The sequence below is a fragment of the Rhea americana genome, unplaced genomic scaffold (genome assembly GCF_003343005.1).
Source record: "Rhea americana isolate MKP2758 unplaced genomic scaffold, rheAme1 scaffold_100, whole genome shotgun sequence".
Taxonomy (NCBI): Eukaryota; Metazoa; Chordata; class Aves; order Rheiformes; family Rheidae; genus Rhea; species Rhea americana.
Genome location: NW_028185040.1, coordinates 1,658,664 through 1,682,543, shown reverse-complemented (window position 1 = coordinate 1,682,543; position 23,880 = coordinate 1,658,664). Strand labels below are relative to the sequence as shown.

The 23,880-nt window shown below is 35.9% G+C and overlaps 1 protein-coding gene across 6 annotated transcripts in view; it reads right to left on the bottom strand.

Moving 5' to 3' along the window:
- The window catches only part of LRRFIP2 (LRR binding FLII interacting protein 2), a 56,940-nt gene extending 33,066 nt beyond the window's left edge, over window positions 1-23,874 (bottom strand). For all 6 annotated transcript variants that reach the window (XM_085304081.1, XM_085304117.1, XM_085304102.1 and 3 more), the window contains exons 1-5: window positions 23,461-23,874; window positions 13,493-13,641; window positions 5,006-5,092; window positions 3,436-3,486; window positions 540-593 (exon numbers count right to left, since the gene is read on the bottom strand). In XM_085304081.1, the coding sequence (XP_085160207.1) occupies window positions 540-593; window positions 3,436-3,486; window positions 5,006-5,092; window positions 13,493-13,582 (282 nt within the window). In that variant the 5' untranslated portion in view covers window positions 13,583-13,641; window positions 23,461-23,874. The remainder of the gene's footprint in view (window positions 1-539; window positions 594-3,435; window positions 3,487-5,005; window positions 5,093-13,492; window positions 13,642-23,460) is intronic.
- Between the last annotated feature and the right edge of the window lie 6 nt (window positions 23,875-23,880).

Below are 23,880 nucleotides of genomic sequence, written 5' to 3'. Positions count from 1 at the left end.
AGCCTAAGCAAGTACAATTATTCAACTTTTTTTTTTTTTTTTTTAAAAAACTTTAAATAAATCACAAGATATTAAACTGGAATAACACTAAAAGATGACACTTATTAAATACAAGTCATTCCAAATAATCCATGCCTGAATGACATATTTTTCCAAGCTGTTCCCAAACATGTATTCATTTCTTTTCAGCCACAAGCACATACTAAAAATACTTACATGTATAAAAGAAAAAAGCCCAATATGTATATATGTATAATTCATGCATTGTATAATACAAACTCAAAGAATTAAAGCATGATGACAGAGATTGCTTTCAAACACAAAGATTGAATACATAAATTACCTTGTTAATATCGAGGGAAATAAAATCTCAGGATGAACTTTAATATTACATGTAATTTAAAATCTGACCCTAAGACTGGTAATACTTGAAGTTAAAGCATCATCTATTCCCTAGGAAAATTAACCCGAAATCCAGACGAAATGTATTTTTTAAAGGACATGATGGAATGGGAAAAATATACACTTTGAACACAAACCAAATATGAATGTCGACTGGACCGGTGAGAATACCTGGCCCTCTCTGAATCTTCCTGAGAGAGAAGAAATGTAGAGTTATTTCATGAAAAAAATAGAATGACTAAATAAAGCAAGTGAAAGTGAGCAACATGCTGTTAGTTTTTCCAATGCCATGTACTATTTGGAATAACACACTGTAAGAAGTGAACTCATCCACATCAGAAGAATTGTGTTTTTATCTTTTTTTTTAACCACACTTCATGAGGGAAAAAAAATGAAACAAAGTTGATTTGATACAATTGATTGCTAGATAATCTTTTTTTCTGATTACTGCATTAAGTGCAAAAAAMCCCTATTTTTTTAAAGTTAGAAGTTAAAGACAAACTTCACAAAATAAAATGAAAAGCCTTAGAAAATTACAAATAGATTAGTATAAAATTTACTATAGAATTATTAAAATTAGACTGTGAATATTTTAAAAAAGTATTTTAGCCCAAATACAGATGCTTTCAGTACACACTTTCATCCTCAATTTCCCAATACATATTTCACCTATTTGTTCCTTATTTTAAAAACAAAGCTTCTTAAGCAAATTGATCTATTATGTGTTCTGTAAGTAGCTCAGAAAATAGTACCTCAGAACCTTGGGGATAGATGGGTAGTTGAGACTCCTTAATAGCCTTTATTTAGTTGAAGGATTGAGGAAAGTTCATTTTGCTTCAAACAAGGGAATTTGTGAGAAAAATTAAGACAAAAATACAAGTAACTGATTTAAAACTAGGGGGAAAAACGCTTTAAGTGTCAAAGCTTCTCTCATTTTTAGTTACAATATGTTAAGGATGTAAGCATGTTAAGGAATAGTTTAATTCTCAATTATCCCATTTTAAAGCCAGAACAGACTCTGTAACTAGCAATCCTTCCTAAAATAACTCACTCACTATAGTTTACATTATGCCAAACATTCTAAAGATTGTAAGCAGTGTATTTTCAGAGTTAAAAGCTCAGCCTCAGGTCGTGAAACCTGAAGCCAATAGCTGGCTTTCTTACCGCTTACAGTCACATAGTTGTTTTCTATATTATCACTAGATACATTAAGCTGTTTAATACTATATGCAACTATTCAAATGATCTGGTTAACACTCTGCAATAAAAATATTTCCTATCTTTGTACCATCTCTTACCACAGAGATCAATTTTGTAATACTTTAATCTCTCCCCCCTATTTTGAGGTTTAAAATGATTTATGCTACATAGCATTCTAACACGTTGTATACTGCTGATTCTAAACATGCTTTGTGCCTGAAGTCGAAATGGGCAAGTATCTAATTTGTTACTAATTTTTCACATCTTGCATGCAGACAATTTGTGAATGGTTGCCTACAGASTCATAGTATTTGCTATTTACTCAGGATTCCTCTTAATTATGTCTATAACCACCGGTCTTTCCCCCAGCACTCTAATAATGTATTCCTATCATGCAGGACTTCAGATTCTGACACAATTTGCTACAAAGGCTGATTTACCTAGGGTAACCAACAAGTGTCTTCCTGACATACAATCAGAAAATAGTAAGCCTGTATTAAGTGCCCATTATTTTCAAAGGATAAATACAGTATTACAGTGTATATTGAAAACAGATAGGTACTGCTAACACTATCAAACCCAACTTCTAGGAAGTTAGATTTGAAATATGTGCATTATCTACAACAGAGGTTAGGTTTCCTGATTTTTTTTTTTTAATCCACATTTGCCCAGAAACTTCCTGTAGCAGAAGAGGCTCTTATGAGCAGAAGAAGGGGTTGACATTCAAGTGGGGTAGCATTAATTTTGAAGTGAGATTGCTCATGAACATACGTACTGTGCAGTTTGGAAACCCTTGCTCTTCAGCAAAGAAAACATTCAAAAGTGCACTGTACCAAACACTACCAGAAAGCCTATGAGTAATTTTGCAAGAGGGACACGAAATCTACCATGCATACAAATGTCAGCTGGGCAAAAAGACAGTATGAAGTCTGCAAAATTTTCTGCAAATAAAATTACTAATGACCGTTCTAAGATTTCTCAAGAGAAGTGCTGATTAACTGTAACGTAGTTTGAACCATTTGAAATTATGTTAAGCTTTGGCATGTCTTAAATCTCAATTCAAACACTTGTATAATGAAAAGTTTCTTAAAAACAAACAAAAAACCCCTCTGCAGAACCACGAACATTTCCCTTTTAAACTCTCAAAACATATGTCTGACCAAATGAACACAAACTGAACAGTAGCTTCCTTAGATTGCAAGGTAGCTACCTCTACGCCTTCCTACTTAGAGGATTTAATCTAAATAAACAGCCATTCTATCATCATTAATTAGAAGCTAGGGGCAAGGAGTAAAAGAATGCAAGAGTAAGCCTGTGCATGTCATTTAGATTTTCTTTAAAAGGGGCAGGAGAAGATCAGATGTCTTTTGTTTTTAAATGATTAAAAACAATTTTTGTAATTCATAGAAGTGATTTAATCACCAGTGAAAAATTAGTATTTGTCACCTTGCTCAAAGAAAAACAAACATAAATGAAAATCTGCCAATGCTAACGTAAAAAAATTAGAAATTAACTAATATAAAAATATTTATCATTAAAAAAGAAATGTCTACTTAGAATGAAACTAAAGTAGTTTTRTTCTAAATACAATTTATGGCTAACCCAATACATGGTAGAAAGTGTTTCATTACAAGGAAAGCATCTCATTTTAATGTTTGTTTTTTGCTTCTGTAAAACATCCTGCATATCCACATCCATACAGAATTATTTACTTTCAGTGATAAGAAACAGTCTGAAATGGCACAATACAAATCATTAATAATTTACTTTCTCCAAATCCTGTGTTAGTTCTCCAAGTGGCAAAAACATGCACAACATGTGGTTTCAGCCTACCATCCATTTCTGGATATGAGCCCATTTTCTATCATATGAACGCTGAGAAAACTATAAAATGTAAAAAACAAAAACAAACAAACAAACCATTTTGAATACAGATTAGTCACCATACAAGACGGTATTCCTAAGTAAAAAATTTGAAATAATCTAGAGTTAATTCTCATATAATCTTATACAGAAGAATACCTGTAACATTTAGAATACTGAAGGTTTGGAATAATTAGAGTCACAGAAAATAATACCTTTTTAAATCAATTGTATTCCTTATTATCACACCAAAACAGCAAGTAGCCATCAGCATTTACATCAATTTCAATGCAATTACAATAAATAAGTATTTTCCAATTCTTTTGGCAAGTCAAAAATGTGAGTTAATTGTAACGACCATGATATAACCAAAAACTGCCAGAAACCTAGTTTTTAGTTTTCTTGCTCCAAAAAGGAAATGCAAACTTTCTTAGGAGATGTGTGGTGTAATAGGCAATGGCATGTGTAAATATTATTGCAATGCTACTAAGTTGTTTTAAATGAACATCCTAACAATAGATACTTATTCTTTCTGAACATTTCCAGTATAACCCATAATGACAGAAACTGACTGAAAACTGCACATGCTAAGTCACATATCCAAATTACTCAACTACTAAGTATTAGTAATCACAAAAAAAAGTTATAAATAAAAAAAAAAAGAAAAATGATTATCTCTACATCTTTGTAGTTTTTTTTACCTCCACATTAGGCAGTGCACATTTTAGATAGTCATGTTCATGATTGTTGTCAGTTATCCATATTTATATGAATCTTTTGCACAGCAACAACAGGCAAAGAAACCACTTTTGCGTAAGTCATTGTTCATATAAAAGTGTGTGTATGGGGAGTGAGAGGGTAGGAAAAAGATCATCAGCTAATTTAGAAATGAATCTAGCAAATCAAATCCAAACAGCAATTAGCTGGTTTTGGTTCATGTATTAGATGTTGAAAACAGTTCTCTATGTAACATTATTTGTGCACGCCTCATTTGTGGACATTACCACTATGTTCTTTTCTGTTCACTTAAAATCAAATATGCAGTAGTAAGAACAAACCTCAGCCCTTTAAACATTTAAAGGTAGATATTTAGATTCATCCTTGTCCAATTTTGCTTGTTAGTGTTGAATTTATGGCATTTGTTAGAACATTCAAACACCTGATTTTGCCTGTAAAGCTAGAATTTTTAAAATCACATTAAAAACGTTTTATTTCTCATATTAAAGAAAGAGTGCTAGCAGCCTATTTCATGTAGGAGATCTTCTGATTGTATGGTATTCTTTATTAATGATATTCAAAAAGGAATGTTCACATTAATATTTTGTGAAGTACTACCACAGGTAAACAGGAAGCAAGTCATCCTTTTAGATGCATAACCTATGGGGAATGAGGAGCTTCAGGAGGAAGCGAGAGAAGGTAACAGCTGCCTGATGCTGAAAAAGCCCAGCATATAGCTGAATTACATTGAAAGACAAAATCCAATGCAAGTACAGAAATAAGACGCAATATATAAGAATTTTAGTAATTCATGATAATTTACCTCTTTCTGCTGTCGCTCCAGTTCTCTCATACGTATATCTCTTGCTTCTGCTCGAGCTGCTCGTTTGGCTGCAAGTCTGGCTTCTGCCTAAAAGCAAATTGAAAATACAGAAAGTTTATTTTGTGCAATGGTTTGAGTATTCAATTTAATAATCTCTTCATAAAAATAAATTAAAATTCTAACATCATAATACATACTCAAGAGATTAGAGTTCTCAGACAAAACTTCAGAAAGAAAATATACCTAAGTCTTTACAGATATCATTACTAGTCAAAAGTATTAGAAGTTGTTAATAAAAAAGAGCTAATAAACATTACTATGACTAAAAAAATCTTACATTCATGCCAATCCTGTTGATTTAATCCGAGTTCCTCACCCTTCCCTTCAGGGCCTTATGCTCCCAGCTCCTTACTTAAAACACAACTCCAGCACTTGAAATCTGTTGTCTTGTGCATTAGCATACTATTAAATAGACATGTAAGCAACTGCAGGATGTTGGGACAAAGAAAGATGTTAAAAGAAAAATCAAAAAAACCCAAAATGTAAAGATTTTAAACCACTGCTGCTCATGTTACATTAAAAGGCTCTGGTCTCATTTGGAATGATTTTAAAAAGCCACAATCAATTAGAGGGTGGAATTACAGCAATCATAAAACAAAACCAATTACTGGACAAAATGGAATAGAGAAAGACAAATATAGGGCTACAGTTCCACAATGAGTGACTAGATCACTCACCATCAAAAGAGGAGTTCCACACCTTTCCATTCTGGGCCTTACACTCTCAACTACTTATTCAGACACAACAGCATTTGGGATCTGCTGAGAGCTGATTTAACTCACTAGAGTAAGTGGAAACAACAACAACAAAAACCCCAAATAAGTAGTTTTCTGCTGCATTAGTGAACTGAATTGGATTGCAGAAGGATCTTATGAACACCAGATCCAGCAAACACAAAGGGTAGGACGCATAGTATTGAGATCTCCCCCTTTTCAGTGGCAGTAAGCCATTAGATCACAGCTGCTTGTAAAACCCACAGTTCCCACAAATAACACTGTATATTTTTTCCCCTTCCTATTCAGCATCAGCCTAAAGAGATACATTGTCTTTCAGACTGCAAATATTACTTCAAATTTAATCAGTTAATTACATGAGATGATTTGCTTTTGACAACGCTAGAAGCTGAGGAAAATACAAGCTCAATTGTTTCACTTTTGGATAACAAAATGATGAAAAATTTCTGTTAAATTCTTGAAATACTAAATCACTGAAGTAAGGTTTGCCACAAAACAAGTTCATTTGTCTATCCAGTGTTAATTAAAAACTGAGAAACATCAGCAATCAAAAATTCAAAACTGCTGATATCCAAAGCACTTAATTGTATAGCACTTATTAAAATAAGAATAGCCATAGGGTTTTGGATTAAGGGTTTTTTYCTCCGTTTTTGCCATTCTCACTGCATAGTTTTATATAAAACATTAGAAACATAAAACACATATGACAATCAGAAATAACTCACTATCTTTACTATGATTCAGGGAAAAGGAGTAAGTATTTAACTCAGTTTAAATTAAACTACATGTATAAAAATATCCATCAAATAACAAGAAAGAATGCAAAGACATAACAACTCTGTTACTTAAAAGTAGTTTGTCTTAACTTCAAATGACTCTCACTGAGACTGTTTTATATATTTTGCATACTCAGAAGTACAATTCCAACTCAGTACAAGAACTACCGACTGCCACTATTCAATCATTTTTCTGATTAGCATAAAGCTACTGCCCTTTCTGCTCATTGACAACATACAAGAAAAACAAGGGAATTCCTATGCAGCAGAAAGCCTTTTCTCACTGCCTACTCTGTAATTGTCTGTAATCATAGCTTCTGTGGCATATAAACTTTCACACAGACAGGCAGCATAGAAAGAGCAAGGAATCAATCAGCTGATGCATGTGTTTTCAGCTCTGTCTACAGATCCCCAGACACATGCAGACAACCTTTACACTCTGGCAAGACTTAACTGTACAGTTAAGGATAGAAAGTTCATTCATTTACTGATTAATGCTAAAATCAATTCCCATTTCACCATTCATTCCTGTTCCTACAGCCAGAGACTGAACTTTCACATTCACCATGTTCCTACAGTAAAGGGGAAACTCCACCTCTAACAATTCACTAAATCCTTGATAGAATTCAGAAAAATTGTACGAAAAGTTTTATTGTAAAGACTACACCTGAAACTGAAGAAAAAGACCACTTTTAGAGAACAGCTTTAGCAAAATCTTTGACGATTCAGTATCACGTTAATTATTAATCTGAACAACTGGATTCATTTGAAAAGTAGGAAATTTCAAAAAGGCAAAAAGGTTGGCAAGTTAGACAAAAGTATAGTTCACAGATTTTTCTTCACTACAATTTAGGGCATGAGATGAGTCACACTGAAATTTGAAAGGCCACCACAATGACTATTTCCTTATTCTCATTTGAATTATTAGAGAGAGTAGTCCTCAAATTGTTCATAGAGTATTCACAAAAATCCTGATAAACATGTAATTGAAACTCAAAGGTAAAACCAAAAGGGATAACTTATTTTAAAGGATACTTCTTTCCTCCTGGATTCTGCTACTCACCCTGTTGTGTAAGTGAAGAAAGCCCATGGAAACTGTCATGAAATAAACTAACAAACTTTCACTTCACTAACAAACTTCTCATGGACAAAATCCTTAACTATGCTGAAATCAAGTCAGTAGGTATCTGTTAAGGGAAATACAGGGCTGCAGCAGCTCTGCATATAGAATTGGCTTGAAGACAAAAAGCTATTTCAGACTATGAAAGTGGCAGAGAAAGAAAAATCTAGACTAATTTCGTAGGAAAAAAAATAAAAAAGCAGAAGGACAGTCAGTCACATTCTAATGCTTTCCTAATTGAATTAGCAATTGAATCAAAGATTATTCTAAATACATCATTATTCCTTGCTCACAAGAGCTTGAGACTCAAAACAAAGGCTGTTTTCTAGAGTTGCTTTTAAGAAATTCCATAGTTCTAGAAATCTATGGACTGGCAACTGGAGTTTTGATGCCAGAGTTTCAGCACTCATTATCCTATGTACAATCTCTAAAATAGACATGCAGTTATAATAAAACACCACTATAGTATCATCTAATTATAGCACAGCTTGTTTAAAAGTGAGATCACATATCAAATTCTTACTTTCTGAAGTAAAAATTACACTCTGGACTGTCCAAAATATATAAGGTTTGAAAAGTTTATTTGAAAAGCTTTTAAGGGGAGTTTCCAACTGCTACAGAGAAATGAGATAACAGAGGTTTCTTAGATACTGGAAGCAAGAAACATGGTCTCCAAACTTAAGTTCACAAACAGTTGTAAGGGAAAGAAATCCCTTGGTTGTACATTTAGCAGAGCAAAGAGGAGCCATAAGGTAGAGACAGAATGATTTTATGTGAAATTCATTCAAGAAAAAAAGTAACATGGACTGAAGATGAGATCCTTTTAACAGAAGATAGAAAAGAAGCACAAAGAAGCACTCAAAGCTTTATTAGGATAGAAAACAAGGATTGTTCTGTAGTTTGGGGTTTTTGTACAAAAATGCGCACTCGTTATTCCTCATCTTTAACCTTCTATCCTAAGGACAAGTGTGATTTTAAACCAAATGTTCTATCTGCATTTCTTTCGATTCGAGCTCTGCTCTGTGTAACAGAACAAAAGCACCCATTTGCTGCCAAGTTCTGTAATTCTTCATTTCAAAAGAGATATTAAAAATTATAATATGCAAAAATAAAAGTAGCATTTCAATGCACCTGCATAAGCAGCATTTTACTCCAGAAGAATATACCTATTATGGCTGTTTTCAAGCAGTTAAGCTAGCTAAAAGCAGTAATCATTTCTACTAAAGTTATTTTATTGCATATGCTTATTAAAAATCTGGGTAAAAATAGAACATTCTCTTTCCATTACAGATGACACAGTCTGCCAATTTCCTTATTTTCACCTAAAAAAAACATTACTAACTATTTGTAATGATTTAGAAAATTGTCTCTGCTTAATGCATTTTTCTTCTTTCTTCTTTTACATTTTTTACATGTGCTCTGCCAAAATCTTTTGCAAATCTTTCAAACCATTTTATCGCAGCTTCCAGGGATAGTATGTAGTTCTTCAGTTAAATCCACAATGTTTTTAGCAAGAAAGAAAGAAGAAATGAAAAAAAAAATCAGGTGAGGGGTTGAATGCCTTTATATCATTAGAGGCTGGAATCTTCCCTTTTTGAGGCATTTTTTTTTCATAGCATCTTCACAGTCCTTCACCAAGATCTTAAAGGATGTGCATAAAAAAATTAGAAAGACTTTAATAGTATATAGAATTAATGTGGAAGGAGCTTTTCCCCCACCCAGTGCTGAACAAGAATAAGCAGAACTGCGTAGTGCTGACAGATGTTTTTCCTCCTTCTCATTATTTGCAAGAAAGAATTTCAGTAGGAAATGAYAGTAGCTTGTATTTAATTTTCATACTATAGAGAAGTACGTTCCTTAATTAGCTCAGATTCAGGACAAAAGCTTCATAAGGACAAAAAAAATAGGCTTTAATAAAAAAATACATCATTCACCCACAAAAAAAATGAATACTTTTTAATTTAACACATTTAAAAATCACTTTGTCATCCTGGGTAACACTATATACAACTCCTAACCAGTCGAGGGATTTGCAGTTTTTTTACAAGCCTGCATTTTCCAGTATGTATTAGGCTCAAGCAAGGGAGGGTATCTCTTCCACAAGATGGCAGTTGTGAGCAAGTCAGCTGCCTCTGTCTAGTTACCATGTTCCATTTCCGTCATCAGGATACTGCATTGAAAACCCAAGCCTGGCCGTGGCAAAGAATGAGTGTTTTCAAAAGGTTCATCTTATTTCTTAATACACTACTACACACTGCAGTCTGATGTTTATTTCACCATCTCTTATAAAGTAAACATAATCCTTCCTTTATTTCTCTTTGCTGCTCTTTTCTTCTTCATTTGCTATTCTCATTACTGTACTTCTTTTCCCTCCTCACTCATAACTGCCTCCTGGACCTGAGGCAGTACCATCACTTATGTGCCAAACATGCTTCTTGAAACTTCTCAGCTGTATCTTTCTTCTGTACTAATTTCTGATGAATCTACTCTTTCTCTGATCACCTATAACAATTTTATTTCTAGAAAAAAATATAAACAATAAAATCTTACAGTTTGCATGACTTAAAGGTTTACAGTTCTTTGTTTCAGATGTCTGCAGCCAACTCCCACAGCAAGCAAAAGATACAAAAGGACTCTCTACACAACAGTGCTTGAAGGCTACAAAGAGGAGAAAAGAAACTACCAGAGGAAAAGTTCTCTGATACAGAGGAAAGAGAGTAAAAACTAAAGCTGTCCCACCAGAAAGAAGTAGTTTTTCCAAGTCCTTCTGATTCCATGACAATGACCTGGTCCTTCAGTAACTATTTTCAAACAATAAGACAGATTATGTTCAAGCAGTGTAGAGCTACACAATCAGCTTTACTGAATCAGTACCAAAGAATTCTTCACTTGAAGTTTCCTAGAGTGCAGATGGCTGGGTTGGTATCGAAAAGATGGTATCACCTGTTTGATACATCCCGCAGAATTAAGGAATCTCAATTTTGAGAAATTAGAGTGGTGAGGAAGAACAATATTAGTTCGTTCTGAAATCTGAATTTTTGGAGAAAAGTAAATCCCTGCATTTCATACAATACACTAAAAGCCTTCGACAACATTACAGACAAAAACTCCAAATCCCAGTGCCATTCTATGACTGCTCTAAATCTCAGAACACTTCTATGACGTTTTTCCCCCTTGAGATCATGCTCGGATGCTAACCTTTTGTTTCAGTATGTTCTGGTTAGCACTTCCTGATGCCTAGAACAACTTTGCAGAACATCTCCCTCCCAAGACATATGACTTGCAGATTACAAGACTGAATTCAGCTGCTGCAAGTAACATTTGCTAAAAAGGTAATTTCGGAAGAATACCCTTTGACAATAAAAAGACAAACAAGTCACGTTGCTGAATTAATGGGCTCAAAACAGTAGAGGCTTAATCTCAGTGCTAACAAAAGTTGAGGGGGCTTACTTATTTTATATATTCACGCACTGAGAACTGGCATGCTGTATGCCAGCACAGTAAAGCGGAAACATTTCCTCAGTCTCAACTGAAAAGGCATGGGTATGGCACTGTGAAGCAGCTGACATTAAAGACAACTTAGATTTATTAGCTGTTTTTGCTGTTATACGCTAAGAAAAGCATTTTGTTCTTTTGAAGTAACAAAAATATTTTCTTTAGAGTAAGTTGGCTATTAATTAAAGCAACCAATGCAATGACAATAGCTGCTATGCAGTGCAGGATCAGAAGGCCAGCTTGTCCTACACAGGTTAAGGGGTTAACAATCTAACAGTAGTATTGCCATAAAAAACATTCAAGATGACATAACTTTTCACACAATTTTTATAAGTTGAATAGCAAGTAGAACTAAGGCTCTTAAACCGAAACTTGTAGATTGGAACACAGAAGAAAAGACCATATGATGGTATATACAACCTGGATAATGAACATGTACAGGTAAGAAATCATTTTATTTTAAAATATGTTGAATTCCCTTCTCCCTACAAAGCCATGAAACTTCATCATAAAAATACAGAAAAATGCCAGAACACTGAAAAGGAAAAAAGTAATCATTCTAATAATTTTAAAAAAAATAAAAATCAGAAGGAACATTTAGGACAACGTAATTCAAACATGTCTTAAAAATTAATAGACAAGAAAGAATGTTAAAAATACTATGAAATGCCTATCCCTAAATGAAGTAGCATAATCTAAATCTACTGGAGATAACTATAATCAAGCACACTGTTCGGCATTACATAAGCTTTTCAACGAGTCGCTTTCCAGTTCGTTTTTGACAGAAAAGGAGAGAAGACTTCACACCATATCTATCCCTGAAATAGACATATACTACTCAGTTCATCCCTGTGAGATAACATCTCCAGCTGTGAAACTTCACATTAGCTTAAATTTGCATCAAGGGAAAAAAAATGCCTTCTTTTTAGTTTAATTCGCACTCATGTTCAATTTCAATTGAGGTGGGATGGGGGCATAAGAGAACTAAAAATCCTACAGTGGGCAATAATTCTAAGATAAACTTATTACATCTCTTCATTAGAGTTACCTTTTTTTCTAGGTGACCAGGTTGCAAGTTGATGTTACCTTACTGGGACCACTCAGAGAACAATTGAAAGAAATTTAAAGACAGATTCCTTCTCCTCCTTTAAATGTTCTTTCACCAAACTGAGAGATGCAGCTTGAGGAGAGAGACAGCACATGGCCCAAAGCCCCACAAAAAAGCTAGCTGATGCTGTGAGAAATTCCATTTGATTTGGTGTCAACATAGCCTTTCATAAAGTCACCAAATAGATGCAAATGACTTTTTGCTGACTGAGCATTTCCTTTATTTACATTCAGTAAAAACTACTTTTAAAAATAGTAGCTGTATTTTCAAAGACCTATCACCTATTTTGTCTTATGATGTATTATTTTTTTTATAAATATAAACATATATACACAGATATAAATTTTATGTGTGCACACACAGGTGTGTATGTATGTATAAAAAAAATCTACTTTTTGTATTTATGTCAACCATGGTGAGCAGCTTTGTAAATAACATAGCTCAAAATTTCTCTCTCCCCTTCTACACAAGCAGTACTAAGGTTTTGTTTAACAGTCAATTACATTTTCCCCCAAAAAACTCAAGTCCAAATAGAAGTCTGTAGGACTCTAAATTCCAGCTGTCTCTTTCCTATATCTAGTGGGACAAAACCAACCAAAAATGTTACTAACAAGAAGCTGATAAAAAGGTGGAGTTATCTCCAGCTCTCTACTTTTGAGCTGGTGACCCTGCTAAGTCAGTCCTGGTACAGCTTATCTATTATTCTGACAGATCTATGACTTCTAACATTTGAAACAGAATATATTTGTTACCACTTAATCATTTTAATAATGACTATTATACATTCAACACTAACAGATAGCACTGGTCATCTTACACACATTACATAATGCAATGGGACAAATGTGTTCTTTTTTAGTTTTAGATTAAGACGGCAATTGGATTTCTCATTCATCTTGAACTAACAATTATTTAAAGCATATAGCTACTGGTAGAAATATCTGCTGAGCTTTAAGTGTGATCCTACAAAATTAAATTAGATCATACAAGACACGTATCATTATGAAATGACATTTACTGAAATACCGTAGTGGTTGAAAATGTTCCTATTTTGTATCAATTGTCATACCCGATTAATTACACTTGACATTTTTAATACACAGCTGAATAAATTTATTTTTTTCTAGATACTGAGTTAACTAAGTTTGCTTTCATCCACATTTTGAAGTTGAAAACAAATTTAAATTAACAAACCTCTCTGGCAATGTTACTTAAAGCTTCATCTTCTGCAGAAAATCTGTCTTTCACTGGAGTTCTTTTTCTTCCCGATCCAGGAGTCCCCATTTTTGTTCTCTAGGTTCTGTATTTGCAAGAATGGACAGGAAAAAGCTCACTTTTCAGATCTGAAATAAAAATAAAAAATAAAGTAATAAATTTCACAATTCTTTTTCTCTATATCACTCAAGAAACCTACATGCCACATTTCTCCAGCAGTTGTATTTCTGGGAAAATTCTAACACAAAATCTTGTGGAAGCTTTATAAAATACTCTTGCCCTCTACAAGGCACACATGCACAGTTAAGTTTTTCCATTTTAAGAATTCTGCTGGACAAAATCCATCAGTTTTGAACTTACAGCTTCAAAGTGTATGGTTGTGCACAGCTGAACTGCTGCTAATTTAAGACATGCAAGTACCCTGTCACTTTTCTCAGCTCCTAAAAATAAGCATCTGTTTAATTTTGTAGACTTTGGAAAAGCTATAGGTAACAATGCTTCAAGAATTAAAATTACACATCCCTCTCCAAAACAAAAAAGATTCAGTAGGCAGTCTTTTCAAAGCAAGCAAGCAGCTTATATACATTTTAGTTCAGCTTTAAAATCCAATGAGAAGTACATGTACTACCTATGAGAGTAAAGACATTTCTGGACAAACAAACAATTCTTTTGCCTAACAACATTTCTAATTTGGAAAACAAATAGAGAAACACACAAAATCATATATCCACGGTCACACATTAAATACCCTGTAGTCTTCTTCCAAACATCTTTGCCATCAATTGCAAGTGTATCAAAGTCATCACCAAACCAAAATGCAACATGTTTTTACCTATATAGCCACAGGTAGCAAAACATTACTCATTAAAAGAAACCCTACTTCCAGACATCCAAGTCCTTTCAAATGTCAGATCAGAAATTGGTGGCAATAGATCTATTTGACATGAAGAGGTAAGTGTCCTACACAGAGCTTGAGAAGATACCTTTCTTAGAACAAGGATTTCTTTCTATGCAGATAGAAATGGCCTAGCACAGACCTATATTGACAATCCTCTTCTGAAAGAAAAAAAAGAAAAAGTTGCAAGAATTTTTTTCATACCAGATCCAACCAGCAGACACTCAAGAATTCGTTTCGATTTGATCAAAAAGAAAAGAATTTGATGAAGAATTTTTTGTGCAAGCACATTTCTTAATTTATTTTTATCTACCAATCACAAAGTCAAAACATATGGGATACTTTCTGGAACTCAAAGACATCAAGTAACACCACAGATCTCTTTGTGTTTTAGCTTCTACACGTCTTTCCCCCCCCCCCCCCATGACGTCATGCCCATATTCTTCTCTTCCTTGGATGAGGTCTTTTTCTTTGCTTCCGCTTCTGCATGTGTTTTATGGTTCTGAATGTGCTTAGAAGAGGGAATCATACTATTTGTTGAGGTGAGAAAAGAAAACAAAGACTTAAAACTAGCCGTCCTCTTTTTTAACATATCTGCATAGGACGCATACCACTACTACATAGTATAATCATCTATTTCCAGTTGCTGTTCTGAGATCAATACAAAACATACTAAATGCTGCAGGTGCACAATCACTCCATTATGTAAAATCTCTACACGAGGGTTTGCAGTGTTTGTGGAAGAATAGTTAGGAACAAAAATATAGCATTTGAAAGGGCCAGAGAAGGCCCCTCCAATTTCCTATAGCCCAATGATGAACAGACTTCTGATAGGGAGGACGGAGAACAAGCACCTCCATCCATTCCTCCATAGGCTTATTCATTTTGCCATGAAGMGTTTTAGATAAAAATAAAGGCTTTTGGACCAATATACAGGACTTGCTTGCCAGCGCGCGTCTACAACATCTTCCTGTGCCTCATGCTTTTGCTTTGATTTATTCGTGCCTCCTTCACAAAATAGTTTTTTTTTTGGGGGGGAGGGGGTGGCTTTAATTGAAATTAAATAGCAGCACAATTTCAACAAGAAATACAAGATTCTAGTCTGATTCTTATTCTAGAGGTTAGGATGATTCTTGAAAGCAGGAGAGCAGAGACTGAACTCTTAGTGAAAGGAGGCTCTGAACTAAAGTCTTCTGGGACAAGTACTGCCACTATTAGTCTATTCAATAGGAGTCTATCTTTTTGGTCTGAAAAACAAGCAATCTCATACTTTGTATTAAGATGAACTTACATGTTTATATCTGGAAAGTAGTTCTGATGTCTCGAGGCTGAAATTCAAGCTGAGAACTACAGGCTGCTGCCCACATTTGCAGGAAAGCTCTCCAAAAACCTGCATTGCTTTTCAGCAATTGTTATTGGCTGGCTTCAAATAAAAAGGCAAGTAGAGCACTAAGCAGAAGTTGTATCAATGTATAAAATAATACTCCTTCATTATAAAAGGGTTTTAGAAGGTTTATATATTATCAAAGTCAAGAAATAATATTACAATAAATCAGTTCACATACTAGAACTCAAAATCTACTACAAATGACTGAGTCCAAAAYTAATTTCTTTTAATTTACACATTTAAAATTGCATTTCTTAACCGAGTATTTAGCACATAAGTAAAAATTGCCAAGTAACTGCACATAAAACACAGACTTGAACTACATTCGTGGAGATCTTTTAAAGAACATGTCACCTCTAATAGACAACAAACTGTGGCTTGTCAATTCAGTTAAGACTCTCTTAGCTGCCAGACTGATTTAGGGAATGGATTGTAACAGGTTATATAGTTATTTTTAGTATAGTCATGTTCAAACTAACAATAATTACCTGATCTATATACAAATCATAGTAAATTAAAAAAAAAAAACTAAATGTAAATACTTTTAATGAGCATAAAGGTCTTCCTCTGCATCTTACTGTAGCACAACTATACAGAAATAATTTGCACAGTAAGGCAAGCAAGAATGGCATCCACACCAGCCTTCTGCCACACTTGCTTGTCACAGATGCAAATGAAACTCCAGACTCAGCTCAAACACACGAAAAGGAACCTGCAACAGACCACCTGAAGAAATACAGAGATAGTGCTTTTGCATACAAGGATGAATTAGTAAAGCCAAAACTCAGCTGGAGTCAAAAACAAAGGCTGCAAAATACAAGACAGACTTCTATAAGGACATCAGCAGCAAAAGGAAGACCAATAAAACTGTGAGCCATTGCTCAATAAGGCAGGGAATATGTGGAGCCCTTGCAAGCCCCCACCCTTGGCAAAATAGCCTGTATAACAACACCTGTGAAGATAAGAATGTGAGTACGTGTGAATGAAACATGCAAAGTTTTCTGAGATTATGTTTGCTCCAAACTAATCACCTTAAGGAGGAAAGGGGCAATCAGCTAGACTAAATAGTAACTAGAGAATTACAAAGATTTCTGCAACAAAGAAATAAGCTGAAAAGAAGTATAAAAGAACAAAAATCTGCATCAGTGGAGAAAGCTCCTTTAGTAGAAACACCAGCAGTAAAAGTGTGGCTTGATACTGCCAGAAGTTGCCCTGCCAGTATCACAATCTCTGCCTAGGCTAGAGAGTGAAGACTCCCTGCTGGAGGCTGGAAGTTGCCTGCACTTCAGCTGGTGGAGAGATAACGCAGGGTGCAACAAGCAAGGAGAACGCATACTTTGCATGTGCATGTGAGCTTGCAATGTGCATTCTCACCAGCATGTGCACTAGCAGATCCTAGGGAACAGCATGGGTACACAAAAATCTGGAACCCCCACATCTCCAACAAGAAGCATGTTTAAGAAAGGGAACCTGCACGCCAGAAGAGAGAGTAGTTAAAACACTGGAAAAGGTGGGCAGAGAGGCTGTGAAACCTCCAGCATTGAAGATAATAAAAACATGACTGGGCAAGGCCCTCAATAACCTGCTCTAACTGACCATACTTTGAGCAAGTGGTTGGACAGAGTGACCTCCAGAAGTCCTTTCCAACATAAACCATTCTGTGACTCTATAATTACTATTGACAGCTTTGAAACTAAACTTCAACACAAGCAATCTTTAGTAAGATGTTTTAGTATTCCTTCAAGGATCTTATCACATTTGTTCTGTTCCACAAAACTTTTATGGAGCTATTTACCTCAAAATATTTCATGTCTTGTTATACAGTTCTGTAGTACTGAGCTCCAGTTCTATTATGAACTTACAATTCTAATGCTAAAGCTATGATGATGTTACTTCTCAGAACAGTTTAAGGTGACAAATATTTCAGATGCATGTAGAAATATTCCTGAGGTGCTTCACATCTGTAACTTGTAAATAAAAAAAAAAAAAAAAAAAAAAAAAACACTTTGCTGCATGAGATAAGAACTTAATACAGGCTATAACCATAGAATTTACAGAAAAATAACTTGAGAACCTCCAAACAAACAAAACCACACAAAGAACAGTTTGTCACAACAGTCCATCTAAACTACAGAAGATAAAAGGAAATTACATTATTGTCTGCTGCATTTACAGTTCAGAATTCCTGAGTCATGTCTATTACATGTTTAGTTCTTATTGTAGGCTGGGTTACATGCTGTATTACAGATAACTGATGAAGCAGCATTGAACTTTCAAACCCAATGTATTTAGGTTTCAAGAAAGGTGACCAGGGAGGTGACATGCTGTCAAAGGACCACTGTAAGTGTCAAGTAAGCACCATGCTTTTTTCCTCTCTTCCCAAAGAGCCCTTATGTTTGGTGGCCTCAAAATACTATCATTTCCGTTCCATTTACTCTTATATCCTAAAATTTCCWGCAGTTTTATCTACTAGAAAAGCCTCTGTAAGTATATGAAACCTTATGATTCTCCCGCACCAACTTCAGCAGCCCTTTAATTCTTTATGAAAAGACATTTATATATTATGAGAGAATGATTTAAGCTACAACAGCACAACTTTTCTATTTTACTTGTTTTTTTAAAAAAGAGAAAATCCTAAAAAATAGCAAAACAACCATTTAGATACTAGCAGCACTGCTGAATAGGAGCTTATACATGTAATCTGCAAAATTAGAATGTTTTATTAGGAACATACATGGTCAGGATGCAGTAGATTTTTCTATTCTATCAATAGCACATTCTTGTTATTAGGTGCCTCTAGATGATGCCAGATATAGCACAAGAGGGGGTAAAACAAGTCACCTTTGCTTGACTTGATTTCTATTGTTTTTAATTCCCAAAATTAAAATCCCTGAAGTGCTCAAACAAACAAAAACCTGTGAAGAAGTTCCCCAAGTTCTCCTCTTTCATTTGTCTTCACTCCAGGTATGTATAAATCTCATCACTTCCTTAAGTTAAACACTGCTGTCTACTCTTTCTCCTACTACTTTCTAACTCTAGACTTGCGGTGTAAAGGTTCTCTTTGCTTCTCTTTCTATTGCTAAAATTGTGATGTGTCTTATATAAAGCAGAAGCTATGCAACACTTTAAGGCTCTATCACTCACCACCTTCAGTGGCACCACCTGTTCTGATGCCTGGGTCTCTGCCAGTATACTTGGCATCACATACATGCAAGGCATTCAGATACTACAGTGTGAACTGGCTATAAATAAACAGACTGAAATTCTGCTTTTCTTTTTTAAACAACACTGCATAATAGTTAAAATTCACCTGCATAGAGACTATCTCTGTATATTTGGACCAACAATAAAAAGCAGCAGCTCTGCTCTATAATCACTGTTTTTTAGAATCAGGCTCATAGCTTCCTAATACTGGAAGAGGAGCTAGCAGCCTCTGCATTTGGAGTCCAAAGCCACAGACACAACAGCTTGCATCTTTAAAAAAGTCAGTTCTTTTAATCCTTGGAAGAAGCCGCACCTTTTATCCACAATGACACAAAAATTTCTTACATGACTTTGGTTGCCCACTTGCAAAGTTGAATTTTGGAGCTGCCACACATCTTTAAACATCCACAAGTGAATCAGACAGACCATAGAAGAGGTCCTATAGAAACCTGCTAACTGCTCCTTTTGCTGGAATATGGTAACTATCCCTGAAATATGAGACAGATAAATACTACTGGGAAGTTGGTCGTTATAGGTTATCAGCTGAATTCACAATTAGGATATATAAAAATCTAGATTTGATACATAAATTTATCAATCTTAACAAACAAGACACAGTACTAAGCTTTTGTAATTACTGGATAATTCTTTGATTTCATAACAGCAAAAATTATGAAAAACTAACATAATAGTCTTCCCCAATAACTAACATACAAGGGCATGTTCTCTGGAATTAGTGAGTATTTCACCTGAAAGACAGACCCCAAAACACTTGAGAAAGAAATGGAACTGCACATACTAACTAATCAGAGATCCAATAAAAAGGAGTGCTGGTGGTAGGAATTAGCAGTTATTTATACAATAATTCAGAGAACTCATTTTGTGTTTTCATTCTCAATACCCTTGTTCAGGAAAGATTTAACTCACAATAGACTCAGTGCAAAAGAGAGCTGCTAATATGAGTAAAAAAAAGTCTAACATTAAAGAGGAAAAAAAAGACTGAGAAAGTGATATAATTATTGTCAGTTGAAAAATTATAGAGCTTAYTACCACTGTAATGGAAATAAAGCTATTCCAATTCACTAATGATGTTTTCATTAAAAAAAAATATTTGTCTCAAATTCTGTCTGTTGGCACAAAGTTGCTGCTCTCTTCAAGAAAAAAAAAGAAAAAAGTTACCCTTTGGATAGCTGAAACTTAGTCTGCTACAAGCTGAAAACTGTACAATCTACCCCATAATGCAGCACGTTCACAGTTTATTTGCCTTTTAAAATCTGAGAAATAAAACTTTTTGAGTTCATAGTGTTTTAAAAAAGAAGGACAATTCCTTATAAGTCGAAATCCCTTAATTCTTTAACATTATGGAACTATAGAGGAACAAAAGCTCACCAGTTAAGATAATAAAAAAGCTGTTATACAGTGAGCAAAAGTGTTGCCTGATGGAGCTACAAACTGCAACTATGCCTGGCTAGCACTGATATCCTAAAACCAATGCAATGGAGTAGTTGTACCAATGTATCCTATAGTTCTGCAAAGTCACCAAGCATCTCCAGACCCACCAAGCTATCTTTGGTGACCTCCTTCTGTCCTCTCAATCTACCAAAATTCAGAGACATCATTACACAGATCACACTGGTTTACTTCAAGCAGTGGCACTTAGTTTACTAAGAGATATGAACATGAACTATGAGTTCTTTGTCAGTCACTTGCCAAGAGCTGCACTTCACAAGATGATAAAGTGTTAGGTACAGAACATTATCACCAGTAAGGAGAAATACCTACAAAGCTCTCATAATGGTCAATTACCAAAGGATATCTCAGGGCACAACATGAAGCGTATGTAGGTTTCAGAGTTGGACTTTCCTATACCAGTGCTACCATAGATGCTGAAGTTCCAGAAACAGACTAAGAAATCAAATTTAAAAATATGAGGAAATGACAGCATTAATAATAAGCACCAGGAAAAATGATGGGAATGCATAATAAAAAACAAAGCCAGAAGTGTGTTTATTCTAAAATGGCACAATCAGCATTTTTATACTGTCAGCTTTTTCAAAATGAGTATCCTTGTGTCATTTTGCAAAAGAAAGATTCATTACTCATTAAAAAAACATACTCCTAATATATCGAGGCTCCGGTTTTTTTGATGAATTAAACAAACAAAGAGCCCCATGGTAACAGCCCACATTCAGTAACAAGTTGCAACTATTTAAGATATTTTTCCATTAACAATTTCCTATTTAGAACACGCCTACACTCCCCCCCATTTTTTTTTTTTTAAACTATTGCTACAGTTCAGTACAATGAAGAAAAGCTACAACAGCAAGCATGGCAATTTCTTCTAGGTATCTCTTAGTGCTTTTTCCACCTGCTGCTTCTTCATCAGCTGACATAACTCTTGCTGACTAACTCTCTACTTAAGATAGCAGCCACCAGGCTTAGAAATACTTGTTCCCACTAGGCCCCTTTGGGAGGTGCCCCTTCACCTCTCCTCTTTTAGCAGCTCTAACTATACGTGATTATACAATTAAAATAATAACAAACTTTATCATCTTCAAAAGCAGACAGCATTATTTACATATTTTGCAGGATACATAAAATTACATAGACAAACTCTGTCCATTGTGTACACTTGCATATTATCTAGTTTCCAGATATTCAAGACAATAAATCTGATTTTTTCAGAAAGCACCTCTAATCACTAGCATGTACTACTGAACTGTACAGCCCTGTAAGTATCACCACACTGCTTCACACCAGGATTTACAAATACAGCCAATATCACAGTAAATATCAAACCTCTCTTGTATTGCTTTCTCATTCTCYGCTGGCATTATATACTAGAAGTATGTGCATGTTATACAGTTGCAGAAAAAAAACAAAACAAACTCTATTTGAAGTACATATACTACAATTTTCACACTAATTATATGAAAGTCTGTTTTGTTTTCTCTATAAAAATATAACATGTCCTACACAAAGCTCTATGACTTGGAATCCATTTTAAACTGTGCTTTCTAAGAAATGCATATGTTAAAATACTAAGTCACCTGTATAACAAGAGTCATAATGAAAATGAACTCCTTTCCCATCTGACATTTAAGGGCAACAAGATTACACCTCGCACATTTGACAAAGCTTTCTTCTATTCACAAGTGCTCAGGTAGAGACAGCTCAGTTCAGGTAAAACTGACTTCACACTCTACGGTAAACATTTCTAAGCCCAAGTAACAAAACCAAACATCAGGTACAGCATGCCATGTATGTCAAACAGGATTCCATATTGCTAGAGTAGCTTTCACCTATTCTTACATCATCACTAAGGAATTAAATTAACTAATAAAGCAAACGTATTAAAAAGATATCTATTTCTGAGCCCCAATGGTCATATGTTTAAGTAATTGCTAACCAAGATACAATGAAAATTTTAAGAACTCGCCAGACAAGCATTGATCCGAGCTTACAGGAAAACTACAAAAAAAATAGAATCTCCAAAGCTGTTGGAAGCTAAAATTATCACTCTGAAAGAATAAAACTGATCATATACCTTCTTCTTCATTTCAAACCTAAGACAGACGTACCTCCAGAATGAGGGAATCACTGAATAGATTATATAGATTCATTGTAATACATTTTTGTTATTGGTGAAAGTATCATGTTAGGACCCAACTTGGCAACCCTTAAACATATGGGGCAGATCACAGCCCATAGCTTATGTTCTCAGGCTCCTTCCAAACTCAGGAAGGCACTGATGTCTCTTAAGATCAGATAACATCACATTTTCTTCGCAATCATAACAGCAAAGTATAATAAGAAAAAACAAAAAAGCGTAACTGTGATTTGAAAACAAAAAAGCCCAGCTAAGAAGTAGACAGTCTGATTGAACCCTCCCGTAACTGTCTACTAAGGGAATACGCCCTACCGCTATGGGAAACACGGAAGATGCAGTCATAAGCTTTGAGGAAGTGTGAAAGAGAAAGGCACTGAAATACGAGCAATCGGGATTCTGGGACACCTTCCTCCCCCTCATTCCGCCTTTTCCACTCGATYTCAAGGAGAGTCCCCAAAGCGGGGAAGGGTGTGTGTGTTTGTGTAAAAACGACACCTTCCTGCAGGCCTGCAGATCAGGGGAAACGGATCGAGCCCGGAGTGTGGGAACTGCACGCCAGAAGGGGTCGGTCGGACGTGCCTTTCCCTGCTACAGCCACGCCAGGTCTGACACCGGCCACAGAGCAAGGGGGCGCACACCACAGCCTGAGGCGGCTGCCGTTATTGTTTCCCTCCCCCCTCACCTACCTGACCAGGGAATCCCGGCTGAAGGCGCCGCGTCCTCCCCGCTTCTCCAACCCGCCGAACCAGGTTCCCACCCTGCTTCCCCGCCCCGCCCGAGTTTGTGACACCCTCCCCGCCCCCCATCCCCGGCCCTCACCCTCTTCGTGCGCGGGCCCCGAGGAGCCTTACCTGAGGGCGAGCCTGCTGCAGCACCAGCACGCCTAACAGGGAAGGGCGGCAGCGCTCTCCCCTCTGCCCCCTTCCTCGGGTGCTGCGGGGCTCGTGGGCCCCGGAATCGCCTCAGGCTCCTTCCTTTCCTCACTCCCCACATCCGAGATTCAATGGACAGAAACAGGAGCTGCCCGAGGGCGGCCGCGGGTGCTGCCGGGCACGGCTCGGCCTGGCCGCGGGCCTCGGCCAAGCCGCCGCTTTCTTACTTCACCCTCCAGCCGTGAGGCAGCCGCAGGAACCTGGGCTTCAGGCAGAGACAAGCCGCCCTCCCTCCACTCCCCGCCCTRCTCTCTTGCCTCCTCCCCTTCGCTGCCGGGCGGTTACAGCCACATCGCGAACCCGGCAGGAAACAGCGGTTAATTTCAAACCGCCCGCAGG